General features: G+C 48.5%; 8 protein-coding genes and 1 non-coding gene across 9 annotated transcripts; 4 read left to right on the plus strand and 5 right to left on the minus strand.

Annotated features, from left to right (window-relative positions):
• Nucleotides 1-2,855: 2,855 nt before the first annotated feature.
• EV420DRAFT_1498792 (uncharacterized protein) lies at nucleotides 2,856-4,019 on the minus strand. Its single transcript, XM_060470976.1, has one exon. The coding sequence runs from the start codon at nucleotides 4,003-4,005 to the stop codon at nucleotides 3,214-3,216; it is 792 nt and encodes a 263-aa protein (XP_060339966.1). The 5' UTR covers nucleotides 4,006-4,019; the 3' UTR covers nucleotides 2,856-3,213.
• Nucleotides 4,020-5,461: 1,442 nt separating this feature from the next.
• On the plus strand, nucleotides 5,462-5,753 carry EV420DRAFT_1498799 (uncharacterized protein). Its single transcript, XM_060470977.1, has 2 exons — nucleotides 5,462-5,545; nucleotides 5,605-5,753. The coding sequence occupies exons 1-2, from the start codon at nucleotides 5,476-5,478 to the stop codon at nucleotides 5,721-5,723; spliced, it is 189 nt and encodes a 62-aa protein (XP_060339967.1). The 5' UTR covers nucleotides 5,462-5,475; the 3' UTR covers nucleotides 5,724-5,753.
• A 4,987-nt stretch (nucleotides 5,754-10,740) lies between these two features.
• On the plus strand, nucleotides 10,741-12,617 carry EV420DRAFT_1473261 (uncharacterized protein; the record flags this gene model as incomplete). The annotated part of the gene is made up of 2 exons (XM_060469113.1): nucleotides 10,741-10,967; nucleotides 11,024-12,617. 2 exons carry the CDS (start codon nucleotides 10,741-10,743, stop codon nucleotides 12,615-12,617), a joined length of 1,821 nt encoding a protein of 606 aa, XP_060339968.1.
• A 244-nt stretch (nucleotides 12,618-12,861) lies between these two features.
• On the minus strand, nucleotides 12,862-14,206 carry EV420DRAFT_1473262 (uncharacterized protein; the record flags this gene model as incomplete). Its single annotated transcript, XM_060469114.1, has 2 exons — nucleotides 12,862-12,879; nucleotides 12,917-14,206. 2 exons carry the CDS (start codon nucleotides 14,204-14,206, stop codon nucleotides 12,862-12,864), a joined length of 1,308 nt encoding a protein of 435 aa, XP_060339969.1.
• Nucleotides 14,207-14,564: 358 nt separating this feature from the next.
• EV420DRAFT_94784 (uncharacterized protein) lies at nucleotides 14,565-16,536 on the plus strand. Its single transcript, XM_060484096.1, has 3 exons — nucleotides 14,565-14,570; nucleotides 14,638-14,747; nucleotides 14,796-16,536. Exon 3 carries the CDS (start codon nucleotides 14,825-14,827, stop codon nucleotides 16,325-16,327), a length of 1,503 nt encoding a protein of 500 aa, XP_060339970.1. The 5' UTR covers nucleotides 14,565-14,570; nucleotides 14,638-14,747; nucleotides 14,796-14,824; the 3' UTR covers nucleotides 16,328-16,536.
• A 68-nt stretch (nucleotides 16,537-16,604) lies between these two features.
• Nucleotides 16,605-16,688, minus strand: EV420DRAFT_t29. Its single transcript has one exon. It is a non-coding gene; the product is annotated as a tRNA-Arg (tRNA).
• Nucleotides 16,659-18,882, minus strand: EV420DRAFT_1498805 (uncharacterized protein). Its single transcript, XM_060470978.1, has 3 exons — nucleotides 18,608-18,882; nucleotides 18,503-18,559; nucleotides 16,659-18,456 (listed from the first exon to the last, which is right to left on the minus strand). Exons 1-3 carry the CDS (start codon nucleotides 18,733-18,735, stop codon nucleotides 16,860-16,862), a joined length of 1,782 nt encoding a protein of 593 aa, XP_060339971.1. The 5' UTR covers nucleotides 18,736-18,882; the 3' UTR covers nucleotides 16,659-16,859.
• Nucleotides 18,883-18,992: 110 nt separating this feature from the next.
• EV420DRAFT_1324145 (uncharacterized protein) lies at nucleotides 18,993-20,586 on the plus strand. Its single transcript, XM_060468722.1, has 7 exons — nucleotides 18,993-19,204; nucleotides 19,252-19,273; nucleotides 19,323-19,803; nucleotides 19,870-19,891; nucleotides 19,947-20,128; nucleotides 20,180-20,355; nucleotides 20,416-20,586. Exons 1-7 carry the CDS (start codon nucleotides 19,132-19,134, stop codon nucleotides 20,465-20,467), a joined length of 1,008 nt encoding a protein of 335 aa, XP_060339972.1. The 5' UTR covers nucleotides 18,993-19,131; the 3' UTR covers nucleotides 20,468-20,586.
• A 1,284-nt stretch (nucleotides 20,587-21,870) lies between these two features.
• On the minus strand, nucleotides 21,871-24,326 carry EV420DRAFT_94809 (homogentisate 1,2-dioxygenase). Its single transcript, XM_060484099.1, has 14 exons — nucleotides 23,938-24,326; nucleotides 23,819-23,885; nucleotides 23,723-23,769; nucleotides 23,603-23,669; nucleotides 23,268-23,548; nucleotides 23,130-23,215; nucleotides 22,948-23,079; nucleotides 22,876-22,885; nucleotides 22,752-22,820; nucleotides 22,515-22,698; nucleotides 22,341-22,461; nucleotides 22,215-22,286; nucleotides 22,093-22,164; nucleotides 21,871-22,039 (listed from the first exon to the last, which is right to left on the minus strand). The coding sequence occupies exons 1-14, from the start codon at nucleotides 24,033-24,035 to the stop codon at nucleotides 21,933-21,935; spliced, it is 1,413 nt and encodes a 470-aa protein (XP_060339973.1). The 5' UTR covers nucleotides 24,036-24,326; the 3' UTR covers nucleotides 21,871-21,932.
• Nucleotides 24,327-24,974: the final 648 nt, after the last annotated feature.

The raw sequence follows: 24,974 nt of genomic DNA on the forward strand, positions 1-24,974 counted from the left end.
CGGTGTTCGCGCGAGCGGGTACTGTGATTAGGAGAAACATGTTCATGATGAAAATTCAGGAAGAGTGAAGAATTCGTGCACAGCCACCAGATCGCGCTGCACGGTCTCGCGTCGCTACCACATCCGACTTTACGCCGAGTCTAGCTCGATCCGGCTACTTGTTCTTTGAAAACTCACATGCAAGGGATGAATATATAGATGCTCCATGATTTATTAGGAGCACCACCGCAAGCCTTTGTTCCTGCTGTTACCTACATCATCTAGCCCCATGATGACGGATAAAATTTCGTTCCCATGAAGCTGAATGATCACTGTCATCGTTCAATATCTAATGTATGAATGATACATGGAGTCGACGGGATGGTATCAATACCTTGACGACATAATGAAAACCTCCGAGAATGAGGTGGAGCAGTTATTTTGAACAAAGTTCGCCCTGTATTGATTGAGAACTTGATCTAGAACTCACTTTGGCCGTATCTTTTCATGAATTGAACCGTACAATTCGCCTTTAAGACGCCGACGGCAAAGCAATGGTCTCTGGGCAATGATCAGCAGAACGAAAGATAATCATCCGAAGCGAGATGGCGAGGTAACGGATCAAACCCCTACATGAACGAACTCATAAGACGAAAGAGGTACAGGGCGCATGATTCGCATGGTGCCGACCGTCGTCCGCCCGAGAGAGAAAGATGGGAAGCATTCAGCCACACGAGCCCTGTCGTAAAATAGAGCTTCTTCCGAGGACACGCTATTCGAAAGTCAGCGGTGATAACCACATGCCGGTTTTCTAAACTCTAAACACTTCAGTATTGAATGGAGATATCACTGTATGATATTTACGCGCGGGAGACGTACTGCGCATGTCTATGAATCCATCCATGTTTGATGGAAACACTACTTGAGCAGCGACAATTTAGTAAGTCCTACCGGGATGGTCGAAGTAACTGCGCCCGCGAGATCGAGATCATCACCTTGAGAGATTTCGAAGCCATGACAGATAAACTGGAACGGACGATGATGACGTCCCATGGTACTGGAGTATCACTGTCACCATGAATTCTTAGATACACCAACGAATGATGTTAATACTCGCGAAGCCCAATCGACTTAATGAAAACCCCCTGGATCAGATTGTGGGAACATAACAGCATCTCTTACATTAGATGAGAGATTGACCGACTGGCTGCCCCAGGATGTGCGACTGTTGTTCGACCTTAACACTGGATCACCAGAACGAGAGATAGGCCAATCGAGTTGAGATGGCGAGATTCCCCACACAGATTTGGAATACGAAGAAAGTACAGCATACGGAGTGCCGACCGTTGTCCGCCCGAGAGAGAAAAGATGAGAAGCCCAATCAGTCCATACAAGCGGGTACGCCCTGAGACTTCGATTCAACAAGTCAGTATTGAGATGAATATAAACGGAGACATCACCGCGCTCTATCCAGAGTGGAGTTGATAGCGCGCAAAGATTCGAATAACATTACGCATACCAACAAACCCAGTTGGATAGAAATAGCAGCAACCACATAGAATACAGGCCAATCTCGGCTGACTCGACGGGCGTCTGCGAGATCAAGAACATCTTGATTGCGTTCGTGAGTTGCCAACGCCAACTTATCTGATCCCCTGATCGCGAATTATGTGTAAGCCGGAGGGGACTCGGACGGGAGTTCTCAGCTCTGATATCATGATAGATCATGATTAAGCCTTGGACACCGGATCAACAAGCGACCATGGCGAGACGAGGGGAGCCTGTCTAGTCTGTCATAGTCAGACGATCGATACGCATCGATTGATGAAGGCACAGTGGAGTACACAACAGAAAGGCGAATCTTAAATTTTAATTTCGCAGGGTCGGTCCTGTGGCGTAAAGGAACAGAGAGATAAAGAACGCCTGTTCTCCCAAGTTTCCTGGATAAAGCATTTCCAACTTTCAACGCGGATTCAACGTGTATGCAACGAGGCCAAGATCTGCTGAAGAGTGCAGCTCATGAGGCGGGGAGTAGCTACCATGTGGTGCGCCATCCCGGCAGCATTGAAAACCTTCTACTTAGTTTGGCGAATTCGTGACTGTGGCCGCATTTCTACGTCATTTCCATCGAAAGTTTTAGTATCCGTGGAGTACTGCATCTCAGCACTACTACTCTGAAATTTCTAAGAGATACGACGAGGAGAGAAATTACCATTCAATTGCCGGAAGAGGCCGGTGTTCGACTCGGAGTTGTCAAGTTCGATGCATCGAGCACTTTCAAGCAAAAGCCCGTCTGGGTGCAAGTAAGGCTTGAGCCAAGATGACGCTGATACTTATGATTCCCATACGTATCCCAAATATGTTACATAAAGTAGCTTGAGTCGATTTCCGTGCTTGTGTGTACTTCGATATTATTGACTTGCCGAGATGCCGACTAAATAATTTGATGCTGGCGGCACCATTGCTATTCGCGTTGGTTAGACTGGGTCCCAAACCCACTGAAGAAGTAGATACTGGCAAGATTGTGCTAAGATAAACTGGCGCTAACAAGAACGAGGACTTTTGGTATAGCCGGACAGGCGGTTGCATTTCCTAACCGACTCCGCTTGGCACACTCGGCCTGTCGGCTCAAGTCATGAGTTGTGCTGCGGATACACTGGATTAAAATGAGCCGTGGTCTCTAACTCGGCATAGACAGGAGGCGGAAAAGAAAGCGGAAAAGAGACGGTCCGCCCTGGAGCGGAACGCGGATAAAAAAAAAAGTTCACATGGGACACGCCCGCCTGCACATGAATTCGAAGAGGCGCGTGGTCCCGCCACGGTGCCACGGGGTCGATGGGAACGAACTGCCGGGCGCTGTTGATAGTGACCGTATTGTGATTCTATAGATAGTTTGTCCGTTGAGTTCGAGTTTCAATGGCCATCAGCATCTTGATCCTGATATTGTTTAGAAGCTCAAGCAATTGAATAAGGGAAAACCGCGTTAAACCCGAAAAGTATACGTATCATTACAGTAATTTGGTAGTATGTGCAAGTAACGTTACAGCAGTGAGAAAGCAACAACAGCATAGATAGATAGAGGAATAGATACGAAACCCGAAAGTGATGCATGCAAAAATACAGATGAATATTCCAAGAAGCCCCAAACCCAGATAATTGCGCAACGAAGAAAAGGGGGAGAATCGAATGCTTGGCGGTGGACGTAACGCGAGGAATGCAGGTAATTCCGAGGCCCTACGCGCCGCAGTGAATCATCTCCCAATCGTCACTTCTCGACACATTGACCCATGGTTCGGCCGTCGAGTCCCTCATGACAATATCCTCGTCTGAAGCTCGCGATTCCATCCCCTGCTCTGTCACAATTCGCTCGAGCTCTCGCGTAGCATTCGCGATGCTCATAGCAATCCGCGGCCCCATATTAAGGACCTTTTGACCCTCGGTTGTCGACCGCATACACGTCTGGATGGCAATTCGGTGGAGATCAGGTTCCCCCTTTCCTTTCCGAGGACGTGAGAACGGCGTGGTGTATGAAGAGGGGCGCGAAGAGGGGGACAGAGGGGAAGAGACGCGTGGCGCCGAGGAGTACACAGGGTGGGAAGGAGTGGCGCAAGACCCTGAGGATGTCGTCGTCGATGTTGACGCGACTGGAGCAGGCGGCGCTGGTCGCGCTCGCTTCTGCTGAGTGTTGTAAGGGTCGGTAATAGGCGCGAGGCTCAGGGCCATCGACGCCTCCAGAGAAGCCCGAAAATCGGCATTTGCTGGCGGGGCCATGCTGAGTTTCCGTCCTCGACACCTTCCCCGTGTGGGTGCTATGTATATCGACTGCTGCTGCTGGTTGGGCAAGTCCGTAAGAGAGAGGTAAGAATGAGTTCTCCTGAGGCTGGACATGTTTCGTTGCTTCTTGTAGGGTGGCTCGCCTTCAGAGATGGTAGTGGTAGTGGAAGAAGAAGGGAATAAGCGCTTGTTATAGCTGGGCAGCGGAGCAGTAGTGGTAGTTGAAGTGAAAGAGCAAAAAGACGTGGACATCAGAGAGAAAGGGCTGTCCCGTCCTGCGACATTTATAGCCATTTCTATATTCCACGGTTGCTGTAATCCCGGATGACATAATCCGGACATTTCCCGTGGGTGGCTGTGTATCAAGATCGATCTCTTAGATGAATCTCCTTTGTTCTCCTCCGTTCTTTTTTGTTCCGCTTCTCTATTCGCCTGATATTTGGCGCTTGTTCACCATATGGATACATGTTTGTGAAATGAATGATTCAAGACATCCGCTGGTCCTCATTTCTAGGCACTGCGTGGCACTCGATGATATTGCCACGATGGGGGGATATCTATAGAAGCCGGTACCCATGGGACTCGGTGAAGTACGGACGGATTCTGTGGGAGCGCGTCTTTCAAATAAGCGCAGCCCGGAAGTACCGACCACTCCCGCCCTGCATAGACGGTACTCCGGCTATTCTAACCCGGGACCATATGCCCCCGTATCCATGATGTCGAAACCTGATTGCTGGCTGTGATAGTGTTGTTGACGAAACATGCTGTTCCTCTAGACGGACTCTATACGCACACAGCAAACACCGCCACCATCCGGACGCTACGTAGATTAGCCCGACCTCAACAAAGTCCTGACAATCATTCTCTATGATCAGGCCGACCTTAACTCCTGCCGCGCTATCGACTCTGGCCTCGTGCTAGCTACTCCATCCCAGGCACGTCCAACAGCAACTGCCATCACTAAACTGTTCTTGAAACATTCACGCTAGTCATAGCCCAAGTTCCAACCTGGGTTCCTGCATTCGATTCCTTGTCGCGGTATCTACTCTGGCCACCATTACTTCAACCCAGGAACATAGAATAGGACATCAATGAACCGTTATCGACAAGGACGTTCATTACAAAGGAGTAGATATGACTCTTTGATTATCATAATGATCAAGTACACAATGGAAACACTTCATCACTTGTACGGGTATGTTTTCACGATAATCATGCGCTCGCTCAGTTAGGTTTTGTTAGCTGTACATCCCGAGAACCTTTTACCTTGCTACCATGGAAACCACTTGACTGGTCTTTGAACTTCCTAGAAATATATTTATTTCGATGGCTATGAGACTCACGTTGCAGGCCAAGACCAGTCCCTCCACCAAACACAGTATCTACTCTGGCTACCAGAGTCAAGCACTCCAGCCCAGGAACATAGAACAGGAACCTTTGTCCAAAGCACACCCAATCCTCGACGCGATTATCGGAATGATCTGCGCGAACCATGGAAAACTCTAGCACCATCATTTACTTGTTTTTCGCCGATAATCAATGCACGACTCGCCCCGTTAGGTTTCGTTGGAAGATTTTCGCCCGGCAACCATGGAAACGTGTTTACATCGTGGCGTAGCTGGAGAGGCCCCACCGAGCTATTTGGGACATCGAGGTGACTCATTACACTTTAGCTGAAGAACAGATTTTAGGTCCCTGGCGGCTTGACTCTAGACCTGAACGATGAAGTCGCCATATCCGGCTTTGTTGGTTCCTATTATGAGCTCGACCTTCATTTGTTGTCTTCATAATCGTGAGTAGCTTTCTCTTCCTGACGTCCTGTACCTAATAGCACCCCTTCATTTCCTTCAGTGACCGGGACCGGGCGTGCCACTCCCATGCCCACTAGTAGTCTCGTCTACGTTTTCCTAATTCAGCTATTATTATGTTTCTCTCTTACTGAAGTGCTGCATGGCTTCCCCCCGGGATAAAAATCTTCTTTGATACGTCCGATTACTGAGAGTACTACTTCTCACTATGTACCATCCTTGATTGGTTCCCTGCCTTCCTATGACGGGGCCGGCTTGTCGGGACTCGGAAAGACACCGCGGTCCCGTATGCTTGCCTGATCCGGCCATGTCAGCTCGGGTGTTTCCTCACACCGTACCTCATTGCACGAGTTTGGCCTTGCGGGTCCGCATGTTTTCCTGTCAACGCTAAAGTTCTAGACCATCGCCCCGGATTCTTCCCCCAAGTCCTCGAGACGGTGACGATAAATTACCTCTTTTCAAATCTTTCTGGCTGGAACATGTCAGGACGCGAGACAAATTACCCTCTAGTCCTCGAGACGGCACAGTTTCTTCCTCTGTTACGACGCTGGAGCTTGTCGATGTCAGGCCACATAGCATTAGCTCTCGGTCCTACGTCCATTTCATCGTCGATGTGTTTCATCGAGGCTGATCTTCTCAAGGAACGAAAGTCCTGGAACAATCGAGGAACAATTGGACAGTTCATGTCGATTAGCCTTTCTCTCGTGCTATCTTCTCCGAGTCGACCCCATTCGGCGGTGTCTTGATTATTCTTGTGGGCGTACTGTACCTTGTTGCATTCTCCACCTTCAAGCCACGACGTCGTTTCCTCATCTGGCTCTGTTAGTGCTTTTCCTCTCCTCGCATTGTACCACGCCAGTCGAGCCTCGTTCACATATCGTCATCGTTCCTCCGGATTCCATTTGACCTCGTTCTAGAATCTCATATTTAATTTAGGTTCGGAACTCGAAGACAGCTCTTCATTTTTCTGGTTTCAGTAAAATTTCTCGTGGCTCGATCCCATGTCGCATCACATTCGCTTGTTCTCTTTTGTTGCGGAACCATCCTCGTACCTGAGTGTGGGATCCGGAATGGAGACTGGAGTGATTCCTTTCTTAAATTCTTACGGATCCGCATGTCCAGTCCTTCTGGACGGTTCCGCGTCTAATTTATCCTGTTTAAAAACAAAACATGTCGCGAGCCTTCTTTCTACCCACATGACTACTCCTGAGAAAAAAAACTGGTTAATCGGAACGGTACAACCAGGGTGGCCTCGACATTTCGACAGCTCGCTCCAAGGGCTCGACGTCGACACCAGTGCGACACCGTACTCGTTTCCCTCGTTTCCTGGCTTCTCCGAGAATGCCCGACCTTCAAGCTTTGTCATTTACCCTGGATTAAATGAGACCCGGAGGCGGATGCTCATCGGAATCCGCCGAATTATAGGAGACCCTTCATGACGCTCCGCTCAAATTGACGCGCCACCATTTCCCTTACCCCGCACTCCTCCCCATCCCTGATCTTCGATTCACGCCGACTCACACTTCTTTTCTTGATCCAGGACGACAGTGAGGCGCATGGATGCTGTGGAAGAAAAACTATGTCTTCTTAATTTTCCTTCAGCGTGGTTGGAAGATGCTTGACGTCCAAAATGCACGTTGAATGTCCTTCTACTTGGTGTTTCCCCGAATTCGCCTAGCAACAGGCCTTGGCTTGACGTCCGATACGATCGACCTTCAGATTTACTAGGATTTACTCTATACCTTATAATCGACTAGCAGCGTCGTTAACGGGCGAGTAGGTTACCCCATTGACCAGGTAATGAGCCCTGGATATCATGGTGACAGAGGGATTGACCAAAAAGTGATTTCCCTTCTTTGAGCCTATGTCAAATGACACTGGAACTCGCGGTTCTTGTCTGCGGCCTCTCCGCAGCTACTTTTATGAATCTTCGTCAAATTCTTGACTTCTATTAATTGTACGTCGGAAGATGTCATCTTTCCCTTTTCCTCCTCTTTCAACTCTCCTGAATTAGACTTGACTGTGATGCTATTGTTGAATAATATCTCTGATTGGAATCTTGTGTCCATGCGCGTCTTTCCCTTGTACGCATGATCGCCTCCACTTGTCCTGTCCGTTATTGATACGAGACCTGTCCGGCATTTCCCATCTCCTTTGGCATACATCTCAATAACGACATGATTTACTTGCGCGCCTATCGCGTCTCCACTTATCTGCGTGACCCACATAATCAGTGCTGTCACTATCACTAACATTATTCATGTTTGATCTATATACAGGAAATCCTTGATAATCATCTTTATCTACGGCACTTATGAAATCCTAACGCGTTCATGCCAAGTCTGTGAATCGGGTATCGCAACGACGAACCTCCAAAATTTCTGATAATCTACCTCGTGGTAGTCCGTGCGCGCGCATGCTTTGCCATGAGCACGAATCGCCTAACACTGCATCTGTAATTATGACGCATAGCAAACTTCGAAATGACGTCGAGTGGCTGTGCCAAATCCTTCTTTTTCTCTGTGATGATGTTTCTTCCAAGTTCCAACTTTCTTCTCGAAAATTATCGGTCACGCGAACATTATTGTCTTCGAATTCATGATCTTGCATGAGAAGCCTCATGGGTGACGGGACCATACTCAGAACTCTCATTATACCAAGTCTTGGCATCACCACAGCATGCTTTTGTGTTGAAAACTGCTCTCTTGTACTTCTTTCTCAGCAATCACATCTGACTGTATAACGTTGCTGCTTATCAGGCTAACAGAACTGTGTGGAGTGCTTGGAGCTACCCCCATGCGTCAGCCGGTCTGTGGTCGCGTATGCAGAACAAGGTGTCACGAAGGAGAGTCCCGTATTGACGCCGACCAATTGATGATTCACTCGTCACTATCAGATCCCGAGTATCATCTCATTGGTGATAAAGCCGTCCCGGGTAAGTACTCTCGAGAACTGTTACAACGTTGTGATTCACAAGAACATCACAAAACACGTGTACTGATTGCATTTTTTTCACCTCCATCTAAAGGGAATAATACTCTTACTTACCTTGGACCTGGCTTTGACTAAACAACAGAATTTTCTGGTACGAAGATATCGAGACTAGGTCTGAGGCGTTGAACCTCATTTCTCAGCTGACTTGAAGCGGCGGTACCCGACCATCAAACTATACGTATTGGCGAATTCCAGCCAGTCCTTGTTCTGATCGCGAATGCGTAAACTGTGGATAAGCCGGTGACGACTAGAACAGGCGCTTTGACTCTCGATCGACTTGAAGCAGTTCCGAGTCGGATATCGTCGGGTCAACAAATGGCCAATACAGGATGTCGACCAAGCCAGTGATTGCACTACGTACGTACGAAAGGCTGGGGCTTGACAGAAATAACGTTCTTCCAAGACTTTTCTGATGCGAGCCAGATACTGCTATACTTAATTGCACGCCCGCAGTTCTTCCTTCCGCCTATTTTCTGGCATATCACTACCGATGGGCATCCATGCTATTCTTTCTGGACTTGTTTTGGATGAATACATTACACCACGCTCTATCTTTGTATTTTTTCGCGTGGAACTGTGAATCTGTCGATGAAGAGTAGTGGACAGTGATATCTCCGTCCTGCACTGGAGATATCAATGTTGATTTCGCGAATAGAAGACTGTGACTTGCGCCGCTGAAGACTTCTGGTCTGGCTATATGACTTGCGTGATTGGCTAACGTATTTGATCAACCTTTTGTTTGTGAATGAACAACCATTGGCGCGCACGAGTATCGAGGTACCTTTTTTACTGGTGTATAATGCACAAGCCCATGTGAAGTTGATCCGTAACCACGCATCGCGACTCGGGCGATCATCAATCTTCTCCCGCTCTGGTACTCACTCTTGGATTGAAAGTCAGTGCTTTCCATGTCCTGTAATCAGTTAGGGCGAATCAACCTCGAAGGAACTTACCGTCCCGCCGCTGGAGGAAAGCCGGGGCTAATCGCGTCGTTGAACTTTCGCATCACGTACCAACTCCATCTATCATTCACGCGCGGACCATGAAGGTGATACCGATATTTCCATGGGACTGTGAATACCTCTCGTCACATTCCAGGATGATCATTAGCCAAAGAGCTACGGGAAAACCTGTGTGGTTGTCATACATCTTTGATAGGTGATAGCGGTGAATGATTATTACTCACGCGTGTCTCTAAAGCGGCGTTGAGCGCTGATATGTCCTTGCATCAACAATGAATCCCGTTGATGAACGAACTTTCTTCTGATCATTACAAGCTCTCCATTCAGCTAGGCATCGGTGAAGCAGACATAACTGGGTTCAGAGGGAAGCCTCAAATCCGGAACAATATCGACTGGCAAGGCTCTTTATATCCTGACAATTGGGGAGATACCAAACAAGACTTGCATGTGTATGTTGCTGGTCGATGATCACTGTAATGCGAAGTTCGTCAGGGGCGTTGACCTGGGGGATCTTGCGAGCAGCGCAACAAAAGGTATAAGGGGTGTCTCTGAGAAAATTGGGGAGAGATAGACACATTAGGCCAATAGAAACATCAAGCAGGCTATGCCGAAAGTTCAAGGTCGTCACATTGAGTGAATAGAACCCGAAAACTGTATACGCTGATCTCTGTTGAAAGGTAGAGGGTCCATCATCTTTTGAGCAGTGTATTGAGATCAGACGGAAGCTCTCCGACTCAAGCCAAGTTAAGATGGTGTCCCTTTTTCAACGAACGTTAATGTTTGGCCGATATAAAGGAAAGCTGTTTGGATTTGACATGCCAAGCTTCATCTTCGAACAAGAAAGTACGATCTCCTAGTTTCGGAAGCTGTAATACAACGCTGCCTTTAAGCCGTCAATTCTTTATATGGAATTGAAGTGGTCACATCTTCCGGGATAGTGCCGTCCTCTCTAGACCCAGAACGAAAGGCAAATAGATAGCTGAAGCTCAGTTAACGTGAAAGATGATTCTGCGTTGGACCCCTTCCCTAGCTTGACCAGCTAGACGTGCAAAAGTCTTAAGAAAAATATATGGATCCAAAGACCCGCGACCGTTCGCACCGGACATGCGGCAGAAAAAGAGTGCCTGATCAGCGTAGATTTCCTCGAATTTGTCTCGAACACAAAGGTGACAGATAGAGACAGACAAGAAAAGCCAGCCTTCCCCTAAAACTCGACAAAGCCAATGTCTACCGTGCTTCAAGCTTCAAGAGCTAAAGAATGCTGGTTCGTCGACATAGTAACGCTTGGGTGTAGCGAGACAGCGCGCCAAGACTGTCAGCAATGCCAATGGCATAGCGTCGATCTGAGTGACGCGGTAATTGCCGAGACCTCTCTTCCCACCACCACCATACACCTCCTTGCTCTGCGACCTGCCCAACTTTCTCTCCTTAAATTACTGCATCCTCCTAGGTATAGTTCTCAGCTTGTATAATATTTTTGCTGCCTATTGAGGTACAAATTTTTAGGATGCACTCGTGCACGCACTGTGGAAACATCTGTCCATCCATTTACCCCTATACCGATACAGAAGACGCAGAAATCTTCAACCGTCTACGACTCAATATATTTCCCTCACAAACGGACGCTGCTCGTCTGAAATCCGATATCACTTTTCTTGAAGAGGAAATACGGGATTTGAACTCCCTTCTCGATAAACTTTGGCACGAAAAGCAGATGCGGGAGAAAGCGAAAGAAATTCGACAGTCTCTACTCTCGCCCATACGTCGCATTCCTCTCGAAATATGGGCTGAGATCTTCCTTTACGCCATCCCAGAGCCGCTTCCTTTCCTCGATTTTAAGGGAAACTTGATCGCTGAGATGGACTCGGACATCACGACAATGGATTCACCATGGCTCCTTACGCACGTATCCAGCTATTGGCGAAAACTTGCAATCTCCATCCCGTCCTTGTGGGCAACTGTATCGCTCACGCCAGACATAACACCCCAGCAGGAGGCGCTTGTGCGACTTCAGCTTGCTCGCTCGCAGGACTGCCCCTTACACCTTCAACTCCGAATTGAGGAGTACGATTCTGAGGACATTGGACATCTCAGAACACTCCTTTTTCCACTTTTCCATCGTTGTGCTACACTCGAGTTGGCCACACCTAACACGGCGATCATTGAGACCTTGTGTTGCCACCCTGCAGGTTTACCATCGTTACGTACTTTAACGATTCGCCGTGTGTCTGGAGCTCAGCCCGACAATTCAAAGATGCATGATGAACGTGTCAACGTATTCATGAAATCCCTCCACCTTCGCGCCGTTAATGCAGACTTCTCCCTCGTCGAACTCTCCCTTCCTTTAACTAAACTCAGGTCACTCGTCCGAGTCCCATTGGCAACGTTTGAACAAATACAGGATATCGTGAATGCCGCGCCGGAGCTGGAACATCTAGAATTCTCGTTCGTCGAGATGGGCTCAGGCCTCAGCATACCGCGGTGTGAAGGTTTACCGATGATTACGCACAATAGGCTGCGGCGACTACATTTGTCAACAACGCCCTCCGAAATTCTCTCATCTCTGAAGCTTCCGGCACTGCGGCGTTTGTCGCTTGAAGAGGGCGGGTTCATGAATGGTCGGATGGAGACGTTGCTTGAGTTTCTCCGAAGGTCGGGGTGTGTACTGGACGATCTCACTATCATGCATACGCAGGATATATTCCCTCTTCTGCGTGCAGTACTCGAGCACTCGTCGCACACGTTGACACGGCTAGCTATCACTGTGCCGTGGGGAACCGCTCAGGACATATACCGTCTCCTCACATTAACTCCCGGATTGGAACTCATGCCCAATCTACAGAAACTATCCGTACAAGATTGGCCCGATTATGTCCCCACTGGCATGACGACCTTCTTTGGGCCGGGGCCGAACTCCCGTTCATTTTATGAGATGGTTTGGTCACGGAGGTCAAGGCTAAATTTTGTTTCCCTCTTTTCACGGGAATTGCACAGTCTGACTCCTGAACTGGAGGCACACGTATCTCGTCTTCAGGAAAGAGGCATCACCGTTGAACTTTTTGGCGTTAGTTACTCCACCCGTCGTCGTATCTTTCCGTGATGATTCGAGGAAAAGTCTTTTGGTTGCCCGAGTCCACTAGCTTGAGCAGCTATTTCTTTCGCTACAAGTCCTATTTTATGTATCTTATGTCCAATATGTGATGTTACCATGTCGTTCAAAGTAGAGTGAAATCGTTCCAGTATGCATGCCGATTATATGAATCGGTTACCCATATGTGTGAGGTAATTTCAGCGTTTTGATTGACCATCAAGAATAAAAACACCTGAGCAATTCAAACGGATATCTAACCCTCGAACCCTCGCTTCAGAAATGACAGCATCGAATGAATAGAAATCCACCATCTTTCGAACGGCCTTCACCCTCACGTTACTGACTTCCAAGCAGAGATAGCGGAGGCGGGAACCCGACGCTTTGGCCCATCTCGATCGAATCATCGCAAAGACTTCGTTGTGCGTGTCCATAAAGACAGAGAACTTTTGGGAAGGACGATACTCCTCAATGATTTCCAAACGCATTAACATGGGCAGAAAGTCGGGTGCTGAGAGGGCGATGAATATGTCCCTGGCATTTTCCAGGTTGATGGTAATATGAAGCTCGGTCAGGGATGATTGGGACCGGAGAATATGAATGAGCGTCGATGCAGGGAGAACGGCTCTCAGGACGAGCTTCTGGAGCTTGCACATGGAACGTTCGACCAGGGCGGATAATTCGTTGACACTATCTTTGGCAATGTGGCAATCTGAGCAATGCTGGAAAATCTCCAATTCTTCCAGAGATGGGAAGTTAAATGTCTCCACCCATGCCAACTCAGACTGTAGAACCACGAGTCGGCGGAGGTTGTTGTGAGTGAGGGGCTGCACGAGTGAATCTGAAGCTGGGAAGTGGAAAGACATTTCCAAGGTATTAAGGTTGTGCGCTTTAGATACAAACCGGTGCAGCTCCTCAGCGGTATAGAAGTCGCCATGAAATTCGCGTATCTGTGAAGCAGGGAGGGAGATGTTTGCCACGGTGTACAGGCCGAACAAACTGACACCTGTAAGTTTCGGCGCAGAAGAAAATATGCTGAACGTGTCCTCCTCTTCAAAACCGTCTTCATCATCCGATGAAGGGATGTAAATATCCAGAAACCGCAGTTCGGGAAGGTTCTGCGCGAGGTCCATCAGCTCCCAGACTCCTTTCTGCGGAATAAGGATGCTAAGGCCTGAACAGCGAGGCAAGTGGGGGGAGAGTATGCGAAAGACGCTTCGTATGGCTTTTCTGGAGGCTTCTTCATCGAATGTAAGGTCAATTTTGAAGAGGGACTGATCAGAGCGCCGGAGGAAATGTTTCAGAACACGGAGAATTCTCCGGTCATAGCTGTGCACAGGTAAAATAACCATGGACCACAGCCATTTGACAGATTTTATTATGTCTCTCCATGACCTGCAGACATGACCGAGAACCCAAGGCGCTTGAGTGATATCGGCGTGATTATCTGCACTCCATGATAGCCAGATAAAAATCTCGAGCAGGAGATCGCGAGGAAGGAGAGAAATGAAAGGCAGCGTGGCTTTTGGTGCAGTTTTGTCGATGAGTAGGTTGTTTGCACTGCAACTTTCGACGCTGGCTCCCGCCAATACGGAAGTCATGATGGGAAAGGAAAACAAAGCCAGTGGTGGCTGTGCGACTTGGCGGTACTTCAACGTCGTCATTCTTTGGCGCTTACCCAAAATTTGCCTTTGAAGAGCTTGAAACTTGAAGAGTTGGTGTTGAGTTTTACTTGGAAGGTTGATTATTAACTATCTGTTGGCCTCTACTTAGACAGGAACAGGAAACCGACCAACGACCCGACCACGACTGAACTTTGACCATTTTCCTTCGTCGAACCAAAAGCTACGTATAATATAATCCCAGGGTCCACCCAACCTGACGCATTACCGGAGCTCCATGATCACTGATGCTGATGTGATCGAACATTCATTCTGTCGGACTCAGTTTGATTGGTCAGTGATCGTTGGTATAGAGTCAATATAACTTTCCTATCGACGACCATCTCTTACACGTCCAGCATTGATTTCAGCAACCCGAAGCGACTCGAACACATATACACTGCCATTGCCTGTTCAGTTTATCTGTATACTGTATATTCTTGGTCCTTTACCGGTCACCGGTCACCACCGAAGCTTGAAAGTGCGCTTTTTTGTTTGTGTCACTATGATCTATTAACTCCAGTCGCAGCCTTCCTACCGCTGATACTTCCTCATACCATGGAGCAAACGTATACAGATACGCATGAACTCCAAATCTACACCTACTTACGATCCAACTACATCCCCGCAGATGATGAAGGGGTTCGAGTCCTTGATGACATCGCTTTCTTAGAAAGGGAGCTGGCGCACATTAACTGCCAAGACAGAGAGAAGAAAAAGAATGCTTTGGACATTAGACGATCACTTATAGCACCCATCCGCCGACTCCCCATCGAACTCTTACTCAAAATATTCTCTTTCCTTCCTCCGGAGCGTCCTCCTAGCGATCGCGATCTCTCATACTCTCTACCCTCGCGTCCATCCGGCACCCAGGAAATGCCATGGGTACTCAGTCATGTATCGAGCTTCTGGCGTGCCACGTCTCTTGCTTCTCCCTCACTATGGACGCATATCTATGTTGCGTCAAAATACGTGAAATCGGAGCAGTTTCTCGTGCAAGCCGCCCTTTCTCGCTCGCAGAATTGCTCATTAGATCTCTGTCTCCAGATGGATTTGGATGGTGCAGATCGTGAAGAGATTGCCTTGGAAATTCTTAAACGAGCGGCACCACGCTGCAAGTCGCTGAGGCTAGACATCCCCGCCTCAACGTTGATGGGACTCCCTTGCTCATTCCCCCTACTTCAACAACTGGAATTACATGTCGAACCTCACTCCTATAATTTGACTACGAGCGTCAAGATGTTTATGCAATCGCCGCAACTACAAAGCGTGCACTTCATGGAAGTCAGGGTACCGGGGGAGATCCAGCTTCCTTTCACGGAACTGCATGAACTGTCGCAGGTGTTCATAGACTCTTATGATCAGCTCGCAGCCATACTGAAAGGGGCGAAGGATTTGATGTCGTTAGAGGCTTGGCCTTCAGGAGCTTATAGCTCGATGTCTCCTATTGGGTCTGTAGCTGAAAAAATCACCCACAACAAATTGGCCTACTTCGATACAGGGTTCTCAGCTCTAGAACATCTCACGCTTCCTGCTTTGGAAGGTTTGACTGTGGATGAAGACGATCATCAGGACGGCAACGAGATACGTATGGAAGAGAGGATGCGGGTCCTACCCGACTTCTTGGAGCGATCTAAGTGCCGCCTTCGTCGTCTGGGTCTGGGGTACCATGATCGTGTCGCGAAGATTCTACCGTTGATCTTCGGTTCGCCTTCGTTGATTGCGCTTACGCACCTAGAGATATATGCGGTATCTGCAACAGTGTACGGGCTCATAGGGGACACTAGGTTGATGCCGCAGCTCTCCGATTTGTCGATCCGTGATGAGTTTGAGCTTGAGAGTGGGGAGACGTCATTCTTCGGTGTGGCCGCGGAGGCATTTGATGCGATGATTGAGGCACGGAAGGACAGGTTAAAGCGGTTGACGCTTACTTCGCTCGAGGTCGAGAGGATGAGCCCGACGCTGATGGAACGCATAAAGCAAATCGAGGATGATGGTATTGAAGTCACTTTCCTAGGACCTGGTTTATGTCTTCTTTACCCTCCCAAAATGAGTAACTGAAGTAACGAACTTTCATCTATTCCTGTTTTCTTTAGTCCCCAAACACAGATGGCATTACAGTCGCCTCCTTAAATCGAAACAAACTCCAAGCTACTTCAGTTACTCTGTCTCCATCAGCAAAACAAATGTTGAATGCTTTTCAGTTTGAACTAGGGTTCGGTTGAGTAACAACGAATTATAGTATCAAAACTTCCTCTTTCAGGAGCAGCCCAAAAACATTCAGGAATCAGGTCCTCAGGATGCAAGACGCAAGGAAAATGGAATGACCTAAAAATTATGACCACCGCAGGACTCGAACCTGCAACCTTTTGGTACCATTCAGCAGTCGAAGCCAAACGCGCTACCATTGCGCCAGGAAGCCCACAGTATCTCTTTGCCCATTATTTGATTCCATAAGTGGAAAACTGGTGTGGGCAATGACGAAAACAACAATTAGAAAGCAACCTAGCAATGTACAGTAGCATATACAACCAAGATCTAAGCATGCATGTACAATATAACCAGTATGTAAAAAGCAATTTTGTCCGAAGTATCAGAAGAACATTTTCAGCCTCCTCTTCAATGGGGAAGACTCATGTTTGGGTGTCGAAGGCACGGATTCAGGTATCACAGACAAGAGCCGCGAGGGAGATGTCGACCCGCCCTGCTTGAAGAAACCGAACGAGAATGGTCGGCGAATGCGCTTCGTAAAGACGTCTGGCGCTAGGACGGGCTCGCCTATTGATAAGCGAGACCTTGTTAAGCGTCGAGGAACGGGGGAGGGGATGTCGTTTGAGTCTAAGAGAGACTTGACAGAATGCTGGGGAAGAGGAGTAGGCGAGGGGGGAGGCTCGCGTATTGGATCTGTGGCGGGGTGAAGGACCTTGATTGGTCGATCGGGGGTGATGCAAGGGGATGGTTCAGAATCGATGGATGATTCAATCACAGGAGGAAGGGGTTTCGATAGTGCACGTGGGGTGGAGGGGGCGATATATGAGGATGAGGATGTAGCTGAAAAGGGATCTACAACGGTAGATGAAGTCGTCGAAAGAACTTCCCATTCCGAAAATGCCAGAGACGGTCGTGGCGCGGTGTCCCTTGACCGCCGGCTGTCTCTGGACATTCGCATTGCTTGATCTCGAGTTAGCTTCAAAGTGGGCGTTCTATGCTCTTCAAAATCTCCAAGGAGGTCAACAGCGTACACAGGGAGTGCTACCGGAGGAAGATCGGCCAATATGTCGGCGGTGGTGCGTACTTTGACAGCAACTGGCGTATGGATAGTTGCTGTACCACATGTCTCCCTGACGGTAGATTTGAGTCTGCGTGATAGTGGCGAATTGGATGGGGAGTGGCTAGGTGTCACTGGAGTAACTTGATTGATTTCGTTTGACGTATCAGAGTCCTCATCTTCAGTCAGCACGTCTAACGACAGGGAATCTGCTGTTGAGATGTGCTTCTTCAGCATTTTCGGCTCGAAATCCAGCGGCGAAGTTGAACGCTCGCGGGGCTTCTGATCCATGGACAAGGATCGAGCGTGCCTCGACCCGATGGACATACGGAGGCGCGCCGGCGAAGCTTCGCAAAGCGTGATCCGTCGGGCAGCACGTTCCTCGACAGCGGTATGCATTGGATGGATAGGCCGTCTGGTATTTGAGGATTGGAGGTATCGAAGAAGGTTTGCTTGGTGTCTCGAGGAAGTGACAGGGCTCTCACAGACAACGTCATTGCCTTTGGTCAGGGAGGCTAGTTGCATATGTATAGCCCGGGATTCCTCCTCCGCCAAAGCCTTCCGACGTTCTTCCATCCACCGTTCCCGCTTGAGAGATTCGAACGTTGCAGGATCTGTCTCCCGGTCGTTCAGCAGTGAACGAAGTTTGGCTGAGCGTTCCCGTGCGTCCTCCAAGCGGGAGTTAAGTAGGGAAGCAGCTTGTTCGAGGGTACGGATTTGTAGCTCCGTCTGGGAAGTTTCCTGAAGCGTGAGCTGGGCAGTGAGGGCAAGAGCTTCCTCGGCCTGGGAGTAGCGGCGCTGACGAGCTATTTCGTCTCGCGTTCGGCGTAGAGGGGACGTCAATGGAGGAGTAGGAGGAGCTACCTGGACGGTGGTTGGGTTCGGTACACCAAATGTATAGCTGGTATTTGGGTCGGGAGTGCTGTACAATGGTTAGCTAGCTCAGTAGAATTAAGAGGACGACTCACTAGATGAAAGACGAACTTGAAGCAGAGGTCCAGCTGCTCGAATTCGTGCTCTCCTTCATTGGGGAAGTCAGGCTTTATTATCTCGAATTGAATGCTCTACTCACCTGCAACACCTGCGAACCTCCCCATTTCGCCTGAGAGACATTTATCGTCAACGGAGCCATTTTTTCCTGCAAGCACCGTCGCTTCGGAGGCTTTCCTGCTCGTTCCAGATCAAGCGTCGGGCCCATCATCCGCGTTACTATCAGAAATCGCAAATCAGATGGATGAAAAAGAAGAAATATAGCTGTCAAGGCATGAATCGCTCCACAAATGAGAATGTCCGGTTAGCTATGTGTCGCTTTGACCGTCGCTGCGAAAGGTTGGAGAACATCAAAAAGGCAATTCGACGGTTGCCGGGGTTGCCGTAATACGGTAATGGCGACGAAATAGTCATGTGACCGCGGATATTACGCGTTCCATCCACCTTCCGCTTTGGGAACAAAGGGCTATTGTTCGCAAATTGTTCGACATTTGACCCTCGCGGTATTGTTCTGGGCATTTTGTATAAAAGGACAGTCGAAGATGTTGATGATACTGTTCTTCCTCTTCGTTTGCCCTGGTGGCCTGCTTTTTACGACAATATTCTAATGACGCTCTTCAAATTCTTCACAATTATTGCTACGTTATGCAGTGCAGGGCAATATGCAGCAGGTCATGCAGGTTAGTTTTGTTCTCAGTATGTGGCGCTGAACTGATTTCCCCTCTAGCTTTATTTCATCCGAGCATGTAGTATGTCCATACATAAATCAAGTTAAATCCTTTCTAATTTCCTTCTCAGCGGCTTTAATGTGACAGGCGATACATTCCCTTATGATAACCGACCCGTCGCTCCTCTAATGGACATGACCTTTGACCAGTGGTGGTTCCATGGTCACCTCGATTATCCCCCCAATGATGGAGATATCTTCGACCTCCCAGCAGGCCAAACTGCAACAGCTGAGATAGCCTGTAACAAGGGCGCCACGAGCTACTTCGCTTCATCCGATGGAGGTGACATTCGGGAACCAGACAACCCGAACAACGTATGTCCGGGAGCCGGCATGGAGGAGTACCATACGACAGGTATCGACGATCTCACGGGATGCGCACTTGCCATCGCATACAAGAGTGACGCTCGATCTGTTGTACCGGAGGACTTCACAGTTTTCAGTGTGAACCAAACCTGTGTGTGGACCCGGTTCACAGATTTCCAGGTGCCGGCCCGCATGCCGCCTTGTCCCGACGGTGGATGTACCTGTGCTTTCTTTTGGATTCATTCGGTACGCTCTCTTCCCGCTGTTGCGTTCTAGGTGACATCTGACCATTGCAACTACTCGATTGTTTAGCCCGACAGTGGAGGCGAGCAGAGTAAGCACGCCTTGTCAGGCGCTCTGGTGCTACAATTGACTTACCCGACGCGTAGATTATATGAACGGCTTCAAGTGCAACATCACGGAATCGACATCAACGGTCGCCCTTGCCAAGTCACAGGTCCCTAGGCGATGTGGTTCGGATCCCGTCAACAACAAGCAATTTGCTTTCCCTGCGAATTGTACTCATGGGGCCAAACAACCTTTCTACTGGTTCAATCAGGAGCAAAATAATGTCGGTCCCATCTCTACTTTCTTTCTTAGGTGCTGATGCAAGGGGCTCTAGATGTTCGAGGGCACCTATTCACCACCCATTTACACCGATCTGTATAACTTTTTGGATGGTTCCCAGGACGATATCTTTGAAGACTCTTATGATTCCCTTCCGACGCCCTCACCGACCGCACAGATGCCGGTCCTCAAAGTTGCTGACAATTCAGGTTCTGCGTCTAAACGCTCCTGGTTCGTGACATTCTCTGTTCAGGTCCAAGCTTCCCGCTGATAATAGAATACCCCTCTCAGGCGACACAAAAGGTCACGGCCTCGGCGGCTTGTGAACAATGAATATTATTGACCTTCATGCCACCTGTATTTATGTTTAATGTAATATCAATTTCTCGCTGAAAATCGAGCTTCAGTGCCATAGCACAATTGACTTGACTTTCGCACTCCTCTTCGAAGCACGGATCTCAGAATTGTCTTTTCCGAAGACTAACAAAGGCGTGCAGTTCAATGGTATAATAAGGATCGTCACTGTTTAAAAGCTCCCTTGTTCTTGCTTCGCCGACATTGTTTGACCACCATGGCTAGTTCTAAGAACTATTACACTCCATCCTACGGTTTAAACACCCGAAGCCTGGCCAAGAGATTCCCTATTCCCGACGTAGGTGTCCTATTAGCGCGTAGCCATCGTATAGTCACTGACCTGCTGCATGCTGTCTAGATGACTCTAAAGGACAAATCGATTCCTGGGTTGATGGCTCCCTGTGTAACCCAGGAGGATGTTTACAACTATTGTATCGCTCACGGTCTTATGAAGCAAACAGAACCCAAGGTACCAGATACCTAAGCTAATGCAAGTAATCTACGAAACTAACATAATCCTCGTTTTCAGAAGGAGGCAGATCTCTACCTTGAAGATCTCATTGAGGAAGAAAAAGTATTCTTCAATTACTCATGTCTAACAAAATGGCAGCTGAACTGTCTTTGACGTGTAGCTATACTTGAAAACCCACATCCGGCGCAATACCTTTGGTCAATGGTCGTACCTCCCCCCTCCCTCTCCGGGAGTCTCTTTGATGAGCAATTTTGACAACTTAGATACACAAGTATGATTCTGAAAAGACTTCAACGTGGACGTATATACTGATCTCCTACCCTAAAGATCCATCCCACAACTACATCTCGCACCCCCCGAAGTCACCGTCGCGCAATGACTACCTCGCACCAGAATCAGCGTATGAGACCTGGAGCCAACAACTGCGGCGCTCGGTAAAGACGATTCCCTGCTATTTATTGGCTCTCTGTACTGACCTCGAAGTTATAGTTTGATGGCAGTGAAACCACTCCTTCAAAGCGCTGGTTCCCTTCCAATAGTGCAGGCTCCCTGAAAAGAAGCAGTCGGCCTCCCCACGGAAATCACAGTTCTTTCGAGTACACCGGGTCTCGCGACTCCATTGGTGGTGCTCCCTGCTCCACTGAACCCATTGACGCAGCCTTTTTGGTCGTATCCGAAGCCTTTTATATGTGGTCCCCACCCGACCAGGAGAGATTTCTTGGTACGAATGCTCCCAGGGGTCCAGATGGGAGCTACTTATGTTGTGGAGAGAGGGTCGGGTTCAAGGCTTTCGTCGAACATAGGCGGTCTTCGGATGAGCATGGAGGTTTTGGACAGAGTTCAAAGAGGAGGTCGTGAGGGAAATCTCTCTTACTGTTCCCGGTTGTCGAGAAATTTTCATAGTTATATACACGTACATGTCATGACCATGATGTCCCCAATACTGTTACATTTGTACTATCACACATACCAAACCACGCACTCACTTCTCCAGTTCTGGTAATCCCGCTGCTTTCAGATCCGTATTGATTTCGTCAAGGTGGTTCATGAATCTCGCCTGCAGCCCATCCCACATCTTCACGTCGTGCTCTGCCCAAGGGCATCAGCTCGGAGTATTTTTCTGTTCAAACGATAGGACTTACCATGAATTTTACCAGAACGGTACACAGCGTAATCTGTGAGCGTCAGCGTCATCGCAGTCTCGAACATAACAGCTTCTCGAAAAATTAGTATATCAACCGGATGCTTGTTCCTCCTGACGCACCCATAGTCCCTTCGTGAATCTTGACCGGCTTGAGTTCGCCTTCACTTGCAGCCTTTTGCGTCTCATAGGACACTAATCACCATCAAATTGGTCAAGTCTTCTCTACCTCAAAACGTTCCCACTCACCTCCATGCGGACAAAACACCGTCTCGTGACTCAGACTTCCAGGCATGAACTCATCACTTCGTCCTTCATAACTACCATAGATCAGACCCATGACCTCCGAAGCGTTGTTACGGTGGTAATACTACGTCGAAGCAGTCAGCGATGGAATGGATTCAGTAATTGTAAATGTCGTACTGGAGGCCGGAAGGTGCCTGAAGCGACATCCCACCGTTCATAGAAGAGCAGCACATCCGTGAGTGGAACTCCAGGACACTTGGACTTGGCGGTGAGTATAATGAAGATGGAAGGGTCGATGTGGTCTTTGGAGATGCTTCCGACGAAGATAAACTTCTCCATATTGTATTTGTACGGTACGTAACTGGAAAGAGGATGGGAATGAAGCATAATATAAACACTTGGTGGCATACGTACTTTCCATGCCACGCGACAACGTCAAATGGGGTGTGTTGCTGGGAGCAGGAGAATAATTTACCCCCGACTCTGTGTGTGTACTTTGGTTAGTAGGAGAGTAGAGAAGAAAGATTTGACGGCGGACTTGTAGGTGACTAGAACGTGAATGTCAAATGAATCAGTAGGGATCGAAACTAAGTCATAGGGACAGCCGCACTTTTCCACGGGGACTGGTCGAGGTCGAAACTTGCTACTGGGAATTCGAAGTCGCGAGGATTGGCTAGACCATGGCCTCCGACCGGACCCAGGTCGGGAAGCTCATAGTGAGAACCGTAAATTTCTTCAATATCTATTTTTTATCAATCATAGTTCACTGGGATACGTTCGCCGTTTACTTACATCCGCGGGAGGGTCCATCGGGGAGCAATACTTTGAACTTTATTCCCCGTTGAATTACCACAAGCTCGCCAGGCCTGACCATCAACCTGGCAGAAACATGAGTAAAGGTAGATGCCTGAGAAACAAAAAGGCGCTTACTTCCCGAACTCGGTTTGTATATCCAGGCGCCCTTGTTGGGGCATCATCAGTATGTCACCATCGTTATTACAAAACGCCCTTTTCTGCATGGATGCGTTTGCAACATATATATGCACGGCTAAGCCTTCGTGCAGTGTAGGGTCGCCGTTCCCCGCCATAGTCTTTATACCGTCGATGAAATCCACCTCGGTGGAGTTGGGCGGGATGTCGAGAGGGCGCCATGCGAGCTGTGTAGGGCTTACGTGTACACGGGGGTTGATTGGGAGAAAGTTTGATTCCAGCTAGTGAATTCATTTGTGAGATAAGGTTCGGAATGATAGGGAGCGTAGACTCACATCGGGGTTTGAAGGCAGTGAGGTGAATCCTTGGTGTGCGACAGATGGGCGGATGCGGTAAAGGAATCTGAGATATGGATGGTCAATTTTTGTTGATAATGTATAGGGAACGATACTTACGCATTCAGAATATTCGGCCGAGTGCCTACGAAGGGGTTACCGGTCAACTGTAGAGATGTTACTTATAAATTTGGACATGAAACGCGATCAACGCACGCCTTCGTTATACAGCTCATATTTGCATTTCTGAGGATGGTTCTGTGCATGTGGGAGGGTTCCTGGGCTAGCGGGACGGTTTAAAGTGGAATGCTCAGTGTATTGTCGAAGGCACCTACATAGCTTCACTGGCAAAGCGATTGCCGAAGCCGACCTGATATTTATACGGGTCTGCCTGGCTAGGGTTCGTAGAGAAGGTTGCTGAGGCAGTGGCCATTGCTTTCACAGAGGATGCTAGATGGTGGGTGATAGAGGAACCATGAGTGCTAACCCACTTATATATGTGTACGAAATGCCGAATCAATGGAATGCTTCAGTCCTGACAAGAGTTGTCGCGGGAAAATCAGTCTCTTTCGGGATGCGGGCCCCGCCTAAGGCAAGCTTCAGAAGTTCACTTGTGGATATGTGTGGCCTTGTCAGATGACGGGGAGACACACCGGCAACCAAATGAGGACCAAGGCCCGCCAAATGGGGCAGTATTGTAACACACCAGTATATTGGAATTAGAGAAATTTTGAGAAGTAACATTTTTATAGCACCAAGAGCTGCGCAAGACGCCGTATTGGTGTATCTTACAGAGCTGAACGACGATATAGCGCACGAACTGCCAATGTACGGCTGAACGGAGAGCTGTAAGTTCCTGATGAACAAAGTGAGAGACAGATGCATCCGGGTTAACATACCTTGCATGGACGTTTTGTCGCACAACTCGTTCGAATCTAGATTTTGTCAACCTGAAGACGGAAGTAATCCCCGCTGTCCGACTGTCTGCTGGATGATAGATTATGCGATTTCAACCGTCCCGTCGCTCGCTTTGAGACCTTGACACAATTCCTGTAAATAGATCGGACTTGTTACCGTGATTAGGTTGTCGGAGCTCCTACTAAGGTAAGGCGAAAGGTACACTGTTTTCCAAACATTAAAGAGGCAGATCTTTGTCCAGAGTAGGAGAGATGCTAAGCATCAAACGATGGCCTCTCAATCGACCTGGATTAGTGGTCCCGATTACTTTCAGCAAGGTATTGCTGGATGGAAAATTGAAAGAAAGGCCGAATGGTGGCGATAGATTGTTGAATGTCCAATATTCGAAACGAAATGGTAAGTACAGGTGTAATTAGGGCGATGAAGAGTAAGTATACATATACTGGATCTTCAC

This window comes from Desarmillaria tabescens (assembly GCF_030435595.1).
Source record: "Desarmillaria tabescens strain CCBAS 213 chromosome Unknown EV420scaffold_1, whole genome shotgun sequence".
In the NCBI taxonomy this organism is placed as follows: Eukaryota; Fungi; Basidiomycota; class Agaricomycetes; order Agaricales; family Physalacriaceae; genus Desarmillaria; species Desarmillaria tabescens.

Coding starts and splice junctions, on each gene's coding strand:
- EV420DRAFT_1498792 (XM_060470976.1), bottom strand. CDS start 4,005: ATGTCCACGTCTTTTTGCTCTTTCACTTCAACTACCACTACTGCTCCG.
- EV420DRAFT_1498799 (XM_060470977.1), top strand. CDS start 5,476: ATGAAGTCGCCATATCCGGCTTTGTTGGTTCCTATTATGAGCTCGACC. Junction 5,546..5,604: donor CATTTGTTGTCTTCATAATC/GTGAGTAGCTTT, acceptor CATTTCCTTCAG/TGACCGGGACCGGGCGTGCC.
- EV420DRAFT_94784 (XM_060484096.1), top strand. CDS start 14,825: ATGGAGCAAACGTATACAGATACGCATGAACTCCAAATCTACACCTAC.
- EV420DRAFT_1498805 (XM_060470978.1), bottom strand. CDS start 18,735: ATGATGGGCCCGACGCTTGATCTGGAACGAGCAGGAAAGCCTCCGAAG. Junction 18,560..18,607: donor GGAGGTTCGCAGGTGTTGCA/GGTGAGTAGAGC, acceptor GACTTCCCCAAT/GAAGGAGAGCACGAATTCGA. Junction 18,457..18,502: donor TCAAGTTCGTCTTTCATCTA/GTGAGTCGTCCT, acceptor ACCATTGTACAG/CACTCCCGACCCAAATACCA.
- EV420DRAFT_1324145 (XM_060468722.1), top strand. CDS start 19,132: ATGACGCTCTTCAAATTCTTCACAATTATTGCTACGTTATGCAGTGCA. Junction 19,892..19,946: donor CGACAGTGGAGGCGAGCAGA/GTAAGCACGCCT, acceptor CCCGACGCGTAG/ATTATATGAACGGCTTCAAG. Junction 20,356..20,415: donor TCTGCGTCTAAACGCTCCTG/GTTCGTGACATT, acceptor TACCCCTCTCAG/GCGACACAAAAGGTCACGGC.
- EV420DRAFT_94809 (XM_060484099.1), bottom strand. CDS start 24,035: ATGGCCACTGCCTCAGCAACCTTCTCTACGAACCCTAGCCAGGCAGAC. Junction 23,080..23,129: donor CGATGGACCCTCCCGCGGAT/GTAAGTAAACGG, acceptor GATAAAAAATAG/ATATTGAAGAAATTTACGGT. Junction 22,165..22,214: donor GATTCACGAAGGGACTATGG/GTGCGTCAGGAG, acceptor TTTTTCGAGAAG/CTGTTATGTTCGAGACTGCG.